Genomic DNA, 20,401 nt, shown 5'->3' on the forward strand with positions numbered 1-20,401 from the left:
CAGCAGATAATGCCGCCAAGCCTTAAAGGCAGACTTGATAGCCAGAAGTTCCTTGTCAGTAATCGTGTAATTGATTTCAGGAGGCGAGAGTTTGCGGCACCAAAATGCCACGGGATGCAACTGATTGGTTACCGGGTCCTTTTGTGATAGAACTGCCCCCATGGCAAGGCTTGAAGCATCAGTTTCCACGATGTAGGGGAGTTCAGGGCGAGGGTGTTTTAAGATTGGTGCAGAGATAAATTTAGTCTTCAAATCCTGGAAAGCTTGTTCCGCCTCGGTAGACCATTCAAAACGTTTGTTTTTCTTTAACAAGGCAGTGATGGGCTGGACTATTCGAGAGAATTCGGGGATAAACCTGCGGTAAAAGTTAGCGAAGCCTAACATGCTTTGCACACCTTTTACGGAGGATGGTGATGGCCATTTGAGAACTGCATCGACCTTCTTTGAATCCATACGCACTCCGCCAGGTGATAATATGAATCCCAAGAATTCAACTTCAGTCACGTTGAAAACACATTTTTCCAAATTAGCGAAAAGTTTGTGTTGACGCAATCTTTCGAGGACCATTTTCACGTGTTTCCGATGTTCAGATTCCGATGAAGAATAAACGAGGATGTCGTCAATGTAAACAACAACACATACATCTATGAGCTCTCTGAGGACATCGTTCATAAAATATTGAAAGGCGGCCAGGGCATTGCAAAGTCCGAAGGGCATGACCTGATATTCAAATAGCCCATACTTGGTGCGGAAGGCCGTCTTCCATTCATCGCCCTCTTTTACTCGTACCAAGTGGTAAGCTCCTCTAAGATCCAGCTTTGTATATATGCATGCTTTTCTGACTTGGTCCAGGAGTTCAGGGATCAAAGGTAACGGATATCTATTCTTAACGGTGATCTGGTTCAGGGAGCGATAATCGATACAAGTTCTAAGGTCTCCTTCCTTTTTTGGAACGAAGAACAAAGCTGAAGAAGCAGGGGACTTGGAAGGACGAATAAACCCATTTGCCAGGTATTGATCCAGGTATTGTCGAAGGTGAAGGTTCTCAGGCTCGGTGAGGGCATAAATTCTACTACAAGGAGGAGTAGATCCAGGTATCAGGTCTATCTGGCAGTCATAAGACCTATGAGGAGGTAGAGAGTTAGCCTGATCCTTCCGGAAAACATCTTGGTATTCTAGGTATTCGGGAGGTAACTGGGGAGTCTCTGAAGAAATTGCGGCCAGTGCAACACCAGGTGGAGGGTGACAAGTAGAGACACATTCTGGAAACTGGACCGTTCTTGCTCGCCAATCGATCAGAGGATTGTGTTTCTCTAACCAAGGTATTCCTAGAATAATCTGAAACTAAGGGGCCTTGATCACATCGAACACGATCTTCTCATGGTGTCCATCTTGACTTACTAGCGTCACCTCTTGAGTGGTATGCGTTACTGGCCCGGAGGCTATCTCCGTACCATCCACCGTAGTAATGACGTCCTTTACAGCCTTGGGACAAAGAGTTAGATTCATCCTCAAAACCATTTCATGATCCACATAATTGCCGATGGCACCGCTGTCGACGTAAGCTTCAATTGCATGTAATCGATCCGGATTATCAGGGCTAATGAGGACCATAGGTATCACGAAATGCGAGGTCACGGAACTGGTTTTCACGCTCGGCAAGAGGACCTCTATTCTTGTCGGGCGAGGTCGTTTCCCTGCTCAGAGTTTGTAACTTTGGTAACTGCAGCTCCTGCTGCCTTCTTGGCAGGTTTCACCGGACAGTCTCGAAGAAAGTGCCCTGAGTTTCCGCAATATAGGCATAATTGCAACTGTTTCCTCCTTTCCCGCTCCCTTTGTGTTAGAGGACCTTTCAGACCCCCTATTTGCATGGGTTCCCCGGAGTCTACTCCTTTGGAAGGAGTTGGCGGTTTGGAAAATACTCGAGCATCAAACTTGGAACGACCGGCCTTCCTGTTCTGCAGCCTGTGATCTATTTGAACGACCAAGTCTATATAATCCGAACAGTCTTGTGGGGGATTCACTACTTGGGCTAAAACGACTTTGAGCTCTCCACGTAGACCTCTATAAAACAGCGTAATCCTTTTGTCCTCAGGCCATTGAGTTTCCACTATTAGTCTATTGAAAGATGCAATATAAGCCAAAAGGTCTTGATTACCCTGTCGCAACGAAAGAAGCTCATTGTCCAAGGCCTGCCCCTGTGAATGTCTTGCGAACAGTTTTTCCATACTAAGCTGAAAGGCTTGAAAATCATGGAGAACCGGATCATCTTGATTAACTAGAGGGATCGACCAGTCTGCCGCATTGCCACTAAGGTACGAAAGTACAAAAGCTACTTTTGCTTGATCAGTTGGAAAGGCTGCTGGCCGGCATAAGAAGTGCAACCGGCACTGATTGATAAATACTGCAAACCTCTTTGGGTCACCAGAAAATCGTTCGGGCGGAGCCGGAGGTACATTCCCAGGTAGGTTGATCTGCACTGGATTCATAGAGGATGTTGAAGGAAGATTTGCCCCTGATGCGGGTAACGGGGTCTGTCCGGCTTGTGACTGTAGCACTTGTCTAGCAAGATTGTCTGTTCTCTCCTTGGAAATAATTAGTTCCCTTCTTAGAGTATTCGTTTCCTGACGAGCTGCATGCACTTCTGCCCTTAGTTCCCCAAGTAACCGGGCTAGGGGGTCAGTATCCGAGGTTTCCATAGCGCCTGGGCGAGAGTTTTGCGGTAGGCTTTGCGTTCTGTAACGCTCACCTGATTCTCGCAGAGGCGCCGGTCTTGACTGGGCGACTACCGTATCTTCAAAGGTGATGTGTAGCACCCGGTTGGCTCTTTGGGCTGGACCTCTGTGCACTGTATGCCTGACGTGTAGAGTAAGATGTCTGCAGATAGAAAATATGGGGTTAATGAACTGGGGTTATTGGGGTGTCCCTATCTCTTTCCTCTTCTCCTCTCCTGTAGACCCCCAAAGGTTAACGCTCTCACCTTAGGTAAGTGAATGCCGAGCTCTCCATCTGCCTCGGGGCAGGGTGCTGTAACCACTTTCTTCACTGGATAGGTAGCGCAGGCCTCTTGACTTCAGAGGACTGCTGTCCGTCGTTTACTGCACGAACGGTACGTTTCGAGTCATTCAAATGTCTTTAAAGTCTTTAGTAATGATGTCTCTTGTTTTGCAGGGTTCCGGCGATGGCGGATGACGGGCTGAAGTGAGTTGAAGATGGAGCCCGTGTGATGAATAGAAGCGCCTGGAAGCACTTAAGTAAGCGCTTGTTGCCTGCTTCACTATGCGCTCTAACTGTCTTTTTATTTTGCAGGTACGAGTTCGGAGCGGCTGCAGGGTGCCGGAATACCCACTGGATTAGATGTGGAAAGGAGTAATGGCACGTGAGTATTAAAGTTCCCCAATGTCTTTAAACGCACCTTGTTTTGTCTTTCAGATGCGGGATGCAGCGCCGAAGGCCTCCGGAGCGTGCGAAGAGTTGGTAAACTTTTGTCTTTCAGATGCCGGAATGCAGTGTGAAGACCTCCGGAGCGCACGAAGAGTAGGTAAGCCTTTGCCTTTCAGATGCCGGAATGCTAACCTGTTCTTTCTTGTCTTTATAGGTGTTGCTGAAGACTGGATTCAGGATGGTAAGCCTTTGCCTTTCAGATGCCGGAATGCTAACCTGTTCTTTCTTGTCTTTATAGGTGTTGCTGAAGACTGGATTCAGGATGGTAAGCCTTTTTCCTTAGGCCCAGGACCGGATGCAGAAGACACGATGAGCGTTCTGCTGCAGAGGTTGCAGAATAACGCAAAGCAAGATTCATCCACCGGGTGTGGTTTAAATAGCCTCCTGTAGTGCTTAGGTGTCTCCTTCCACAGCCACGCCTAAGTAAGAAAAGACTTCCTGGTAAGAAAAGAGTTCCTGCCTTCCAGAAGAGTTCCAGTGTTCTGAATCTAGGGAGTGGCTCCAGCCCCACCCAACAGGAAAAGTAGTTCCAAACAGAAGAGGATCAGAGGCTCAACTGGCAGGCAAGTAAGCAGCATGGTCTGCTGAAGGTAAGTCCACCCAAGCATTATGAGCCCGGCGCTTCCAGCGCTGGGACTGGGCATATTTATGAGCCTGGTGCCACTGGCGCCAGGACTGGGTCCAAAAGGTCCCAATTGGGACTGGTTGGCACTCGGAACCTGGGTTATGGATCTGCTTCCAAGGGAGTTGGGAAAACCCTGACCTTTTGGAAGCAGAGATCATGACAAATACTCACGTGCCATTACTCCTTTCCACATCTAATCCAGTGGGTATTCCGGCACCCTGCAGCCGCTCCGAACTCGTACCTGCAAAATAAAAAGACAGTTAGAGCGCATAGTGAAGCAGGCAACAAGCGCTTACTTACGTGCTTCCAGGCGCTTCTATTCATCACACGGGCTCCATCTTCAACTCACTTCAGCCCGTCATCCGCCATCGCCGGAACCCTGCAAAACAAGAGACATCATTACTAAAGACTTTAAAAAGACATTTGAATGACTCGAAACTTACCGTTCGTGCAGTAAACGACGGACAGCAGTCCTCTGAAGTCAAGAGGCCTGCGCTACCTATCCAGTGAAGAAACTGGTTACAGCACCCTGCCCCGAGGCAGATGGAGAGCTCGGCATTCACTTACCTAAGGTGAGAGCGTTAACCTTTGGGGGTCTACAGGAGAGGAGAAGAGGAAAGAGATAGGGACACCCCAATAACCCCAGTTCATTAACCCCATATTTTCTATCTGCAGACATCTTACTCTACACGTCAGGCATACAGTGCACAGAGGTCCAGCCCAAAGAGCCAACCGGGTGCTACACATCACCTTTGAAGATACGGTAGTCGCCCAGTCAAGACCGGCGCCTCTGCGAGAATCAGGTGAGCGTTACAGTTAAAGATTGCTCCCCCCTTTCGCTAATTCCTGCCGATGATATTTTTTGGATATTGCTTTGGAAAGCATTATTGTATTCTTTACTGAATTTGGTGTGGGCAAAGCTTAGAAGAATTGTTTAGTTTTCGAAGCAACAATTTTAGGTTGTGTTTTTTTGATTCTACGGAAGTTTGATTTGGCCTGGAGTTGCCACGCAACTGATTTGGCTTTATCAAAAATCGTGTACGCAGACTTTTTGGATACTTTGGGGGGCAATTTCGGGGAATCTGTCACAGGCAAGTTCACTATCAGCTGGGAGCATTGTAAATCAACCAGTGATGTAATTGCTACATCACTGTGATCATTAGAAGGACTTAAGGTGATGCCCGCTTCTCGAATAGGACCATGAATCAAAGGGACCACGCTTTGTTTTTGTACGCTGGGTGAATTAACAATAGATGTTTCGGAGCTCTGAGAGGAGTACTTGGGCAGCATTTCGCTATCCTTAAAGGATCACCTAGTCTATTTTGCAAAAGCGCAGACGTCTGTCTGCCATTTAAGAATTTGTTCTATTTGTACATGTTGCATGTTCATTTTTCATTCTAAAGTTTCAAACAATTTAGTCATGGTTTGTAATGCTAAATTCATAGTAGTAAAGGTCACCTCTAGTACTTTCGACAGTGGGTCTAATTGGGGCGACCTATGGGGCACAGGAACATCTCTCACTTTTCTCTGGGTTGGTATTTACGTCCTTCCTCGGCACAAAGGGGCGTGGCTTACTCCAAGCACATTAATAATGGGTCTCTTCTTAAACGTGCATGATAAATCCACTGGAAGAGTTCACACACGGTGAGGTAGCACACGAGCAGTCCGGTCGGCAAAGAGGCACTCACCAGTTACATCACGTTTGCCTACCTTTTTTCTGTGCAGTTACATATGTACAGCAGATGCCTTTCTTCACTGACAGTCAGGAACTGAAAATTGAAAAGGTAGTATATTTTCATGACCCTTAGCCTGCTCATATGTTCTTACACCACTTTCCTTAGGGTCCAGTTACAGCATATGACACAAACATAGGGGAAAATGGAAGCCCAAAGCACAGCAATCATTTCTGTGAATGAAGGCCATCAGTCAGGTTATGAACACTGTGTGGTAGAGCTGTTGTTTTTGTGCTTACTTTACTTTCCCTGTATATGCTTATATTTGTATGCGTTGTAGTCTCCTTATGGCGTGTGTGTGTATAGTAGTAGAATTACGTAGTGAGAGGGACATTCTTAGCAGCTTATTACATGTTTTACGGTACACAAAACTCTGAACCGAAACATTCATCATTGTACTATGCAGCATGCACAACATTTAGATTATTCCACTGCTTTGATGGGTGCTGCAGATAATGGCTACATTTGTGCATGAGTGTGTTCATGTACTGGAAAGAGCTCTGTGCTGCTATGGTATTTATAGCAATGTATTGGTTACTGAACTATTTGTGTCATGACAGTTCTTCAGATGATCTCTATTAGGTTTCTGCCAACATTACAATGACAATCCCTTGTCGAGGCGTTTCATGTAAACTATATACTCATGTGATGTCATCAGTCATTTGTGATGGTATCTTTGATGTCACTGGTGTTAGTCCTTGCAGCGCACAGTGGTAGCGCGAGTTATGGTTGCTCATCTTACCATAGTTCACAAATTTGTGGGGTTTTGTGGTTTTACCAGTAACCATAACGTCCCTGTAACAACGTTTTTCCATATATATATATATATATATATATATATATATATGTATATATCATAAATTCTTTATTTAACATTTGTCATCACAATTTTGCCACATGTAAAATGTTAATAGTGTAATACATGATTTAATTAATTTTAAAATAAATACAATTATTAATCGAGGAGCAAACAATACAAATTATTCATCATTTATACTATTCATGATAAAAGAAAAACAGCTAATTGTTGGTTAAAGGGCAAGCAGTACCATTATATGGTAATCACCACCACTTTGGAGGATAGGCATGGCTGATAATGGTCTGACGGACCGAGCCTAGACAGGCCAGAGCAAAGCGAAGGCCTCAGCGAGGGCTGTGGGCCGTTACCGCCCATGTCTGCCCCCCCCTACAAGGGGGTAATGGCCTTTCGCACCCCGGGGTTGATACGGGGTGCAAATGTTTTTTTGTCATTTTTTCTCGGGAGATTGGCTGCACGTACTGCACAGTGCCAATCTCCCGAGAAGAAAAAAAAAGATGTCCGCCACTAAGTTAAAAGGGACTAAGGGCCCCATCATGAGTTGAGTTGAGCGGAGCGGGGAAAATGCAGCAGAGGCGCTATTACCACTGCATTTACTGCTCTGCTAAATCTCAAGTTGGGCAGAAAGTGTGAGTTTCACCTCCAGCTTTTTGCTGGAGCTAAAAATCATCCCTTTCTGCCTGTTTCTGGCACTATTAGCACAGCACCAATTACACCGCCGCTAATAGCGCCAAGAAACCCCCATTGGGTCCAATGTACCCAATGGGAATGGGGATTTACCTTCACACCGCAACTCGGTATCCGGTGCAAATTGTGCCAGACCGATTTGCGGTAACGCTAATAGCGTTGGGCAGTATCGCGGCACAATCAGCACCAGAATACTGCTCAACTCGGAATGAGGCTATAAGTCCCTTTTACACTTTCATGGCGGCGGCGGGCTAGAGGAGCGCCAGGGCCGGAGCACAAAGTTCTGGTCCAGCAGGTAAGTGGGGATGTTTTGTTTTGGGAGGGTGAGTGGGGAGGCAACAGAGAAATGATCCCTGTTGCTTCCCCACAATCAACATGGTGCCACCCGGGAAAGGGACTTGGGTGGTTGGAAACAGTGGACCGTACATTGCGTATGCTCACCCACTGCTCCAGCCACCTGATTGGCTGATCGCCCTTTTACTACTAGTGTGAATTATTCATAATTCATGTCATCGGTAAAACAGACGATCCAAATAAATTCTTGATTGCCAGGCCCTTCGGAGCCATGCTCTGTCTATGTATAGTGCCACATTTATCAAAGTGTTTTTACATACTGATGATTTACACAGTGACATGGCTTTGTTGATATTTCTAACCTCCTGTCTGTTAAGGATGGGTTTTAAGTAGATCTTTCTTGTTTTTGTTTTTTAAACCACTTTTAATTAGGTTTTGCAGGTCATAACATATTATTTTGCAGTCTCTCGTTGACCTCCATGTCCCTGGTCAGAGGCTACCATACCCCGCGCCCCCATCACATCTCTCTCCCATTCACCATTCCACCCCTCCTGCTCCCTCACCCCCAACTACCCCAGATTTTTTCATGTTTCTGTGTGCAACCCCTGTGTTTGTATACTAATTGGTCCCATCTCATTGTAACATCCATCTCCGTTCTCCACGCTCTAATTGTTGGGGTATCTGGGTTCATCCAATTTTCTGCTATCGCCCGTTTGGCTACTATACACACTGTGTTTATGAAGCTCTTGTAGTATTTATCCATGTCCTTCTCCGCCCAGATCCACAGTAGCGTCACTTTGGGATTCCAATGTAGCGTTCTCTCCCAGGTCCACTCTATTTCACTTCGGACCCCTCACAATATCTCTGCATCTTCAGGCAGTGCCACACCATGTGGATAAAAGTCTCTACTTGGGCTTTACATTTGGAGCAAGTGTCGTCCTCCCCTCTTCCCATTCTCTTCAACTTATCCCTGGAATAGTAGACCCTATGCAAGTATATAATTCTATCAGCCAAAATTGGGCTGTGGTGGCCACCTCCCTGGGGTGCTGTAGGGCCTCCTCTCACTCCTCTTCTAATTCTACCAAGTTCCTCACCCATCTCTCCTTTAACCTATCTAGTCTTACCGTTGAATTAAAACTTAAGGCTTTGTAGATGTTGAGACCTGCATACCCGTAATTTCTCCATCTAATACATTCTGTTTGATTGGGGAAGTCTGTGGGAATTCAGCCTCTACAAATATATGTGGTGCCAAGGTGTGCCTGAGCTGCGGGTACTTATAATGGTCCTGCCGAGGCACCCTCCACTTTTCCCTTAGCTCCTGAAATGACATGATCCCCGTACGTCACTCATTATCTGTATCTCTTTGGTCTTCCACTCTATTCCCCATTTCAGGTGTTGGATCTCCTCAATGTACCTATTCAACCAGATCCTAGCTGGCAATGTAAGCATCCTCCACCATCCCAGGTGCTTGTGGGCTTGCGACCATGCTGTGCTCACCTCAGCTGTGAGTGGCAGGTACCCTACCTTTTGAGGTTTCCCATACAGGATCCCCTCTCACCTTTTCCTGCCAACCAATTCCAGATCCGTATCTATTAAGCTGTCTCTGCCCCCCGGTAAACCCATCCATTGACGACAGCCAATTGTATTGCCCAGCAGTAAAGCTTCAAGTCCGCGAGACCTAGTCCCCCTTCCCATTGGGAAATGCAGAGCATCGCCAGCTTAATCCTGGGTGTTTTCTTTTTCCAGAGGAACTTCCTCAGTATTCTGTTAACCCTCTCGATTTCCCTTACACGTATCCCCTTCTGGTGTGTTGCACTACATACAGCATTCTGGGGAGGGTCACCATCTTGTATGCTGCCACTCTTTCCATCAAAGAAATCGGAAGGGTCGTCCACTGTCTAATGTTTTTCTCAAACAGTTGAATTTCCAGGCCGAGATTCAGCTCTGCAAAGGACGTCTCCTCTTTCTGGAAAAACACTCCCCAAGTACATAAAGCCACTCTCTTCCCTTTTTAGCCGTGGGTATCTGCCTCGAATCCCGTCTCCCCAGTCCACTGACTAATGAATGGATTTATCCCAACTGATTCTTAAGCCAGAATACGATCCAAATTCCTCCAGGATAGTCATTATCCTTGGTATGGAGGTCTTCGGGTTGGTCACATATATCAGAATACTGCCTGCGTACAGAGATATCCGTCCCTCCCTGCCCCGGCCATACAAACCCTGACAAATCTCGGTCCCCTCTGATCCACTCTGCCAACAGCTCAAGGGCCAGGGTGAATAGCATGGGGGAAAGCGGGCATCCCTGTCTGGTGCCCCGTTCCAATGTAAACCTTTCCGAGATCATATTATTCACTTTTACCCGGGTTGTTAGCCCATTATACAACAGTTGGATCCAACTTTTAAAGTCCTCTTCAAAGCCCATCCTCTGCATGACTGCAATCAAATATATCCGTTCAATAGAATCAAAGGTTTTACGTGCGTCCAACGTCAGGATGTTCAGCGGACGCTGCAGCCACTTTGTTTCCCCGAAAACCAGGTGAAGACGTCTCAGGTTCAGTCTAGAGGACTATTCGGGATGAATCTGCACAGATCTCCCATCACTATTTTGGGTATAATCTTGCTTAGCCAATTCGCCAAGACCTTAGCTAGGATGTTAGTCTCAATATTAATGAGGGATATTAGTCTATATGACACACAACTTTCCCAGGGTTTTCCCTCCTTGGGTATTATTAGTATTGTGGCGTCCCTAAAATCTGGGGGGAGCACCCCTTTCTCCTTACTCTCACAGAGCATCTCCCATGGCGGGCCCAGTGTTTCTTCCTTCAATTTCCACCAGAGTTTCAATGGGAAACCATTCGGCCCGCCGCTTTACCCCTTCCCAAGTGTCCCATAGCCTCCTGTGCCTCTTCTAACTGCAGTTCCCCCAGGGTATAGGTAGAGCATGCTTAAGTCACAATACCTTGGGCACATGAATACAAAATGTTGCATTATTGTGCCATGGCAATATATACATAGATCTGCGTGCTCTGAATTCCAGCACTACTTTACACAATCGACTGGGATAGTACCCAGTCCGAATCCAATAGATAGAAATCTTGCATATTGCGGTTGAATGAGATACGAATATTTTTCGTGTCAGATCTCTTGTTTTGTTAACCAATATATTTGTGCAATTGCAGAACCATGATACTGGATAAACGGTTGATTATAAATATAGCTGTTTAAGGCATGTCCCTTATAGGCATGAGTTCTTCCCACAGTCCTCTGAGACCTAATAAAGTGAGTGTAGATCTCATATGCCGACACCAAGCCAGCCTTCTACCACCATCTTGTACGAGAACATCCAAAAGTGCATATGTCAGCTTAGCTAGCATGGGAGATGTCCATGCCCATATCCAGAAATAGATTTGTTTAATAGCTGTAACATGTTTTATACCACACCAGTTAATTTCCCTTTTAATGGGGGCATTAGGTCACCCTCGGTAGACACAATAGCTTCCTTAGGAAAGCATTCTCAATAGATGCTAATTTCCCAGTCTTCACATGTCCTCAGAACAATATATGGAGGTTGCCTTGGCTTTACAATGATGTGCCTCAAGTGAGGGCCTTATAGCTCCGTTGCAATGAGCCTTAGCAAACCCTGTATATATATATATATATATATATATATATATATATATATATATATATATATGAGAGAGGAGCAAAAATGAATGTGGATCATTAGTGTTCAAATTTGATAGCACTCTATGACTCTCCTCATGATAACTAAAAGGCCAGGAGGCTATCTCAGGGAAAACGCATTAGTCTTGGAAGCAAGACAATGCAGAGTAACACGGGTTCGAATCACAGTTGTGCGCTTACTGGTGTTAAGTGTTATAAAAGATTAATTAGCTAATTAACATGAACTACAGTGCAGCTCTTCATGCCTGGGAAGCCTACAATGGCCGTTGCTTGGGTTGGTTTCTAAATGTGTATTGTAATTGCAATAAGTACATTCTCTCTTAACCTTTTCATCCTGCTTCTGAAGCCAACTGTCAAAGTCTTGAACTGCAGTAGTGGTCACTTCAGGAACATCATCTTCAAGCTTCACTGAACTATCTGCTGTTTTGTCAGGGGAATTCTAAAGAAAGCGAAAGAAAGCAAGAATTGCATTACAGATTCTTTAAGTATAGCCATCATAATATTTCTGTTAAATTTATCAAATGCTGTATGTTTGCCATGAATGACTTGCCAGCCTCAAATGAATGAGGTACTATAGCAGTTCAGTAATCTACTAATAAGTATCCTCACCTTACATTTGGAAGTTGTTCAATGGAAAATCTGAAACCCATGTGAATGTGGGGAGAGAATAGTAAGGGGAGCAGAGCAAACAATATAAATGTTAGTAACTATAATATTCCTAGTCCATGGTCAACTCTCCGCCATACTTGTGGGAATATGGACTAGTCGTACAGCATTCTTTATGGTGACATTCTACATACCCCTTACCTCCATACTTATCATAGATTCAAAAACATAAATAACTGAGAGGTCTTAATGCATTTCCCATGAACAATGGTCCTCTGAGCATGAATGTACATAATCTCACATGATGAGTTGTCCCCAAATTTTTGTTGCCGGGGTGGCGGGGGAGGGAATTAAAAGAAGGATTAAGACACCACGCACCAGTGAATGGGCAAGAAATAATAAGGTGACCTGTACAGAAAACAAAGCGAAAGCTATTACAAGAAGATATTAATACGCCAGGCGTTAGGAAACGGCCCAGAAATAACAAGGTGCCACAGCCTGAACAGACGTGGACCGCCATATATTTTGAGATAATCCGAAAATGAATAGAAAAATCTATTTTCCCTGTATGCACAACAATATTAAGAATCCAGAAGAAAAAAACCTGAGAGGTAGTCAAGTGATGTTGCCTTCATAAATTAAAAGTGAATGTCCTGATGAAGGCCCAATTATACAATAAAAAAGATCGCTAAGGATGGGCGGATCTTTATCTAGGGCCGAAAAACCCTGTCTCGACAGAAAACAAGAGAAGCGGAAACTAAGAGCATTAGCAATTACTTGGTAGGTAATGTTTAAACAGATCAACCACCGTGAGAAAGAGACAGAATGCAATATGTCCTTTAGTTTTGTCGAGGTATATTTGATAAGTATGGGGATTATGCATGTACAAGACGTATTGCATTTACAAAACAAACTGTTGTGGTAGTGTTGTCATACCCATATGGACCATTTTGAAAACTTGTTAAATAATATTTGAATGCATAAGAAACTAAGAACTAACCCCACATTTTCACTTAAGCACTTGTAGGCGTGACCTACACATATTTTGGTAGCCTGCCATATAAACATTTCTTCTTATGAATGTTAAATGTATGTGAAAATTGTGCAACTTGTGGAGAAACCATCAAACTGCACGGTGTACAAAAAAACACAAGTGGCTTATAACTTTCACACAAGAGGCAGCGGTAGCTTTGACTTGACTGCTTAGTTTAGCATGAACATACATACAAGGTTGTGCATCTTGCTAGGACTTGTTGGGACTTAGACTTTTCTAACTTGGTATTCGTGGACTGCATTCTCGCGTGTCCTGTTTAGGGGGAGGGAGTTCAGTAGTTATCAATTTAGAACTGGGGTATCTTAGCCAGAAAAGATATGCTGGATACTGGTTACATAAAAACAGACAAGATGCGTAGCATACCGTTGTATTCAGGGAAAAGCATCCCACTTTAGTTGAAATTCAAAGGTATTTTACCACTTTCGATTAAGTTAGGGACACGCTGTGTATGTGGCATGAGGTTTAGGTTTGGGGTGATGTTTCTGTAGACTCTGAAAGATGTTGTTAGCTCTGTCCATTTGAGTTCTGAGGTACGTGGTTATATGTACTAATGCCGATTGTGCCTTGAATGTTTGCTGTATATGGAAAGGAGGTGTATTGTGTCTTTATTGGTTGCTGTCAAAGGAGTGAGTTGTGTTGTTTCTTCAATGGGTACTGTGCAAGGAAGGGAGGTTTCTTATCTTGCTGACTGCGAGTGTATGCTTGCAGAATAATACAGTTACTCACCATAGTGACTACCTTACTCCTAGTCCATAGTCCCCTTTCCTCCATACTTTTGGAACATTCCGTCCTGTGGGAGGGGACCGGAGCACCTTTTGTAAAAAAGCATCAAATTGAAAAATGTGTCCTTCTCTTTTTATGCGGGGTACCGCACGCGGCCGTAACCCCGCCCTCCTTAGCTCCGCCCCACGTATCGCCCTTCAGTCCTTTTCTATCGCCAGGTCTGAGACCATTTAAGCAATAATAGAGGATACTTATTAGAGGGGACGGTGGGCGGGCATATGGAGGAAAGGGGACTATAGACTAGGAGTAAGGTAGTCACTACAGTGAGTAACTTTATTATACTCCTACGTTCCGTCCCCTTTCCTCCATACTTTTGGCAGATTACCAAGCACTCCTTACAGGATAACGGGTGGATGGAACTCCGTTACTGAAAGAGGTTTTTATGAACAGCTTGCCCGAACGGATCATCAGCCCTGGAGCTCAGGTCTAAGAGGTAATGCTTCACAAAAGCTGATGGGGAAGCACACGTGGCTGCCTTGGCAATGGTTTCCCAGGGAAGATATTTATGGAAGGCAATGGCAGCTGCCTTGCCCCGCAAAAGATGGGCATGAATTCCCTTTGGAGGTTGAAGGCCCTGAACAGAATATGCTTCAGAGATACAGGAAGCAATCCATCGGGAGATAGTTGCTTTCAAAGCCGGCTTTCCTTTTGGGTCTCCGAAGGTCACCAAGAGCTGGGAAGAGCTCCAAAGATTAGATGTTCTCTCCAAATAAAATTTAAGAACTCGCCTTACATCCAAATTATGCAGCACCCTCTCAGCATCTGAAGCCGGTTCTGGGAAGAAAACTGGTAAGGAAATAGACTGGTTCAGATGAAAGTCAGATACCACCTTTGGAAGGAAAGGGGGATTAGTCCGGAGGACAACCTCATCCTTGTGAAAGATGAGGAATGGATGTTCTACCGACAAGGCTTGAAGCTCGCTTACACGCCTTGCCAATATTACCGCAATCAGAAAGGCCATTTTCCATGAAAGGAATTTCAAGTCTGCCATAGCCATGGGTTCGAAGGGTTTATGACATAAAGCAGTAAGGACCACATTCAGATCCCACTTAGGTGGATACAGATGTAACAGACCTGCAAAGTGCCTTTTAATGACGGGGTTTGTCAAAGAAAAAGAGCAAGAGTTTGTGGACAGATAGGCAGCAATAGCCGACAAATGAGTCCTACAATACAAAACATGCATGCCTGAAGCTGCCATGAAATGAAAAACAGCACTGTGTCGATAGCAGCTTCTCTGGGGTCCAGCTTTTTTGCTAAACACCAGTGACAGAAACGGAGCCATTTGCTCCTATACTGAGACCTGGTCGAAGGTTTTCTACCCGCTTGGATAATACGCATATTATTCACTGACATTTTGAAACTCTCTAAAGATTTGAACTCAGGCACCAGGCTGCCAAGCTGAATGATTGTGGGGAGGGGTGCCACAACTGCTGATCGCTCTGGCGAAGCAGGTCGGGAATCAGCGGAAGCCTGATCGGTGAGCAGACTGACAGATGCTGAAGCTCCGAAAACCAGAATCTGGCTGGCCACCACGGGGCTATGACCAGGAGAGTGCAATTCGACGTGTTCCTGAGCTTGCATAGCACCCGGTGAATCAGAGAAAAAGGCGGGAAGGCGTAGGCCCTCATGTTGTGCCACGGAATCTCGAGAGCATCCCCCAGGGAAGATGCTCTGAGCACGTTCCTGGACGCATAAAAAGGACGTTTCCTGTTCAATGATGTCGCAAAAAGGTCCACTTCTGGAGTGCCCCAATGGTGAAAAAGATCAGAGAGGATCTCCGTGTTCAGCTCCCACTTGTAGCTGACCACCGCTCGCCGGCTGAGAGTCTGCCGTTACATTCAGCTAGCCCGGAATGTGTACCGCCAACAGCCAGACACCGTGCTGAATGACCCATTCCCAAATCTGAATGGCTAGATCTACAAGGAGTGGTGACCTGGTACCCCCCTGCTTGTTGACGTAAAACATGGATACCGCATTGTCCGTGCGGATGCGGACCACCTTGTTCAAAATCCCTGGCTTTAAAGCTTTGAGCGCCAGGAAAATCGCCAGAAGTTCCAGATAATTTATGTGAAATTGTCTGTCCTGCGGCGACCACAGGTCGAAAACCTGAAGATGATCCATCGCCGTGCTACACCCGATAAGGGAGGAGTCCGTCGTAATGGTCACCTGAGGGGAGGGCTCCTGAAAGAGCGCACCTAACGACAGATTGCGGGAAGAAGACCACCAAAGGAGATCTGTCATCATGTAGGGTGGAACCAGGATCATTTTGGTGTCCGGGTCCACCCACTGGAGCCAGGAGCTCCGAAGAGCCAACTGCATAAGTCGCATCTTGAGACGCGCCAGGCGAAGAGCAAGCACGCAAGAGGCCATGAGGCCCAGAAGCCTCTGGAACCACCAGGCGGACATGCTGTCTGACTGACTGAAGACTTGACACGTGGTTAACAGATCCGCCATCCTGTCCACAGTCAAGTACACCCTGCAGTCGATCGTGTTCCAATGGAAACCCAGGAATATCAGGTCCTGAGAGATCGTCATGGAGGATTGCCGCCAGTTCACCGACAGCCCAAGACTGAACAGGAGCTGAAGGAGAGACTGAAGATTGCTTGAGGCTTTCACCGGATAGGGACTGCGCAGAAGCCAGTTGTCCAAATATGGATACCCCTGAATACCCTGTAGCCATAAAAAAGCTGCATTGATGGACATCACACCTTTGTGAAGACACGCAGCGCAGAGCTGAGGCCAAAAGGGAGCACTTGAAACTGATAATGCTCCTCTCCCAGGGAAAACCGCAGATATTTCCGATGCGGGCTCCAGATCAGGATATGCATATAAGCATCCTGAAGGTCGACAGCGCTGAGCCAGTCGCCCTTCTGAAGAGAGGACTTTATTTGGCAGGGCGTAATCATCTTGAATTTCTCTTGGGGAAGAGAAAGGTTGAACTGGGAAAGGTCTAGAAGGGTGCGCAGGCCAGCCTGGTTGTGTTTTGGCACCATAAACAGACTAGAGTAGAAGCCCTTCCCTCGTTCTACTAGGGGAACAGGTTCTATAGCCATGAGATCTAGAAGCTTCTGGACCTCGGCTCTGAGGGAGGGTGTCCCGAACTGCTGAAAGGGAGGATTGAAGGATGGGGTAGGGGGGAGGGGCAAGCGGAAGCCCACCCGAGCGAGCGCCAAAAAATATAATTTTGCACACTTTTCGGCGGAGAGACTACTTGTCCGTGAAGAAGAGGCTGACGACCGAGAGAACAACCGGCCACGTGGCTGCCTCCGGCGGGAGTTACCCGGCGGAGGATCAGTCCTGCGCGACATGCGATCTTGGAACCCTCTAAAGCCTGAAGAGGATCGAGATAGGGACCCAGATCTCTGACCTTTAACTGGGGCCTTCACGAGCAGCTACAGACTTGGCAGATTGCATGTTCGCCTTAGTCTTGGTGAGCTCGTCATCCGTTGAAGAATGAAACAACTCTTTGCCATCAAAAGGCAGGTCCAGAACTTTATCTTGGACCTCCTTTGAAAACTTTGTTGCATGAAGCCAAGCCTGACAAGAGGTGTCCATCCCCAGCATGAGGCCACGAGCCGAAGTGTCATCATGATGCACAGCAGCCTCCAACCTATCCTGCGCCAACACTCTAGAAGACTTTAAAGGCAGCTTGCGAGACGCTAAACTGTCGACAGGAATAAATGTCTGGAAGTCAGCCAAATCTCTCCACAGTTTCATATTCGCCGCCGCCAGGATGAGCTCTGCGTTGGCCTGACGCAATTGCAGCGCCGAATTGGCAAAAACCTTATTGCCCAAGGAATCAAGCTCTTTGTCCTCCTTGGACAATACTTGTGCCGCAGCTGCGGAAGTCACAGAGGCCGGCTTAGATTGCAGAGTGGTGGCCGCTACCACCGTCGAGGACGGGAGCGTGCATGACACCAAGGCTACTTCCTCGGAGGCGTGATGCCTGGAACAGGCGTCAATTCTTTTATTAATGTGCAGCCCGGTGTGGGGTTTATCCCAGATCTTGCGGGCCTCGGCCAGGACGTCCCTCTGAAGGAACAGGCCGGTGCGCTCCTCTGGAGACAAGATCAGCGACCCCGAAAGCACCCCTTCCTGATGAGCGGGTGCCTCAGGCACTGGTATGTCAAGGAGTGACATGTCCAGAGCCGGTTGTGAAATACTCATACAGAGCGGGTCTGGTCGTCACTGTCCTGATCTGCCAAAGGGTCGTCTAGAGATCCGGATCCCCCGACTGGGATGCGACAGGTGCCAGATTGACATCACGCTCTGCTGAAGACTTGTCCACCAGTGACAAGGGAGGTGTTGGGGAGAATTCTCATTTATGGCTAATTTCCCTTACCTAGTGAGTCCCTCAGCAGCTTTGCTGGATTCCTGGGGTTTATTTCTTTCCATCTGGTAAGAGTGTGAACCTTTTTCCCCCTCTTACATGTGTTTTGACATGTGTATTTCTACTTTTTGTGTGATCTTGGGCTCTGTAGCCACACCACTCCATGAGCCTAACTTCTTGTATGTGTTACACAGCACCTTCAGTGCAGTGACACAGGGTTGTCTCTATGACACCCCACTGACTATTTTTCTGGGGCTGACTACAGCCCCCCAGAAACAGGTAAAGGTGCCATCTACTTTATGTAGTTATTTAACCTACAGACCCAGTACACCCCATCTTACATGGAGTATTGGAAAGGGTTAACTTTAACCCCTTTTTGTCTGTACCTCCTGGAGCCTTGTTTTGCTCCCTTAACACTAAGACTTGGGTGGTGGTGGTGGTATCTACCCTATCTTTTCTACCGCGATTATACTATATAAACGTGGTACTGTTTTCACCTATTGTATTAGCCTCAAACATAAACCCGCTTGACCAAATACTTTTTAGTTTGGCTCTGGTGGCGTTTAGTCGCCATTTCTTTGTGTTAATATCCTTCTTGTGTTTTACTTTGCACGGCAAACCAGGTTTGCCTTCTTTGTTCGCCGACCTATGAAGAAGCCCTCCTTTGGTGTCTGGGTGTCTAGGTGGGCTGAATGTGAGGTAGGGGGTTAGTAACCCCCTGCACAGGGTCTCCGTGGAGACCCAAGTCGCACTTTGAGTCCATTGGCTGGAGTGGATTTCCGGGCTGGACAACCCCCCGCATAAAAGTCAGGACTCTTGGGCTGGAAGTCAGTCGCCACTGGAACTACAAGAACCGAAGAGAAGTCGGAGAAGAAGACGGCTGCTGCAACCCCCCCCCCCCCCCCCCTGAGTCCCGGTGAAGCCCTGCTACAGTCCTGAGCTATCAATCATTAAACGACAGAGAAGATCCAATCCGGAGTCTTCTTCCCTTGGGCCTGGTGGGATCAACCAGCTCACCTTTCTACAGCCAGAGAATCCTCTCCTGGGTCGAAATTGCTGCACGAAGCTGTAGTGGTCCGGATAGCCATCAGACGAGCCCTCTCCTGTTTTAAAGGAGCACACCTTTTATTCGCTGTTGCTTTGCTGCTGCTGGCCTCATCCCTGGGAAGTGCAGATCGCTCCAGACGTCCTCCTTCTTGTCCCCACGACTGAAGCTTCAGGAACCGTGAATCTGCAGGAACTACCAGCAACAACTGCCGTGGCACCAGCTTTATTCATTCGTATAAGGTACTGTGCACCTTTGGTCGTTCTCTACGTCCGACCTTGACGAATCAGGGTGAACCCTTTTTCTTACTGAAGGCTTGTTCTTTCTTCCTTCCCTCTCAAAACTTTTGCCTCACTTTGACAATATCCAAGTACTCCTGGCAACGTTAGTCTCGAACTGTTCTAATCGTGTGATCCTCGACAACAGAGCCCTGCTCCATTTGACACTGGCGCAGGCCTATTGACTTTATCCGTCTCTTAGAATATGTCCTGTGATTCATGTGCCTTGACATAAGAATTGCCTATGATTTTTATCCCCTTTTCTTTGGTTTTTATTCAATGTGCTAAATGTGTTTTCATTACGGTCACAATTCTCCCCGTGGGTACGTTTTTCTTTCGTACGATCGTACTGTCATTACTGTCAAAAAAGGAGTGCTGCTTAAACCCCAGTAACGTCTTTTGTTTCAGAATACCGGTCTGTCAAATCCTAATGTACTTAACTTGAATTGACCTGAACCAAAGGAATTGGTTGTGTGTGGTATATTTAGAGTGTGGTTTTATTTAATAGAAGTGAAGTGCTTTGTGAACAGATGGTTTCAAAATAAATGTACATATATTTTTTAACCAGAAACCTTGAGTCAGTGGCCCTCATCAAAAGGTTGCCGCTCCGGTAAGAACGGCAACGGTAAGGCAATACCGGCATCCATTACTGTTCCGGTGTATCAGGACCCTAGATGCCATTGCTACCGGCATTGTCAAGGACCCGCTGTGGCCGTGCACCACCGTACCAGCATGCGGGCAAGCGCGCAGATGGGGGAGGCCTTCATACCGGCATGCCGCAAAGAAGGGGACACCGCGAGTCGCACGTACAAGTACATACCAGCACCGAGATGCCGGTAAGAAGGGCCACCATGATGCCGGCAATACTGGCATCGCGGACCACCCGTAAACTGCTGTGTAACCAAGTGCCACAGGTACACACAATCAGCACAGGTGGAGGCAATGGAGTCAGGGTCAGCACAAAAGGAGTACACCCACACACCACATCCCCTTCCAAGCCAAAATGCTACCACTTGTAC

The 20,401-nt window shown here is 46.6% G+C and overlaps 1 protein-coding gene across 1 annotated transcript in view; it reads right to left on the minus strand.

Annotated features, from left to right (window-relative positions):
- Window positions 1-20,401, minus strand: part of LOC138513680 (V-type proton ATPase 116 kDa subunit a 4-like) — a 4,716,919-nt gene that overhangs the window by 1,596,594 nt on the left and 3,099,924 nt on the right. Inside the window, exon 20 of the mRNA XM_069628745.1 lies at window positions 11,612-11,725. Within this exon, the coding sequence (XP_069484846.1) occupies window positions 11,612-11,725 (114 nt within the window). The remainder of the gene's footprint in view (window positions 1-11,611; window positions 11,726-20,401) is intronic.

This window comes from Ambystoma mexicanum, chromosome 12 (genome assembly GCF_040938575.1).
Source record: "Ambystoma mexicanum isolate Mex_15411 chromosome 12, UKY_AmexF1_1, whole genome shotgun sequence".
In the NCBI taxonomy this organism is placed as follows: Eukaryota; Metazoa; Chordata; class Amphibia; order Caudata; family Ambystomatidae; genus Ambystoma; species Ambystoma mexicanum.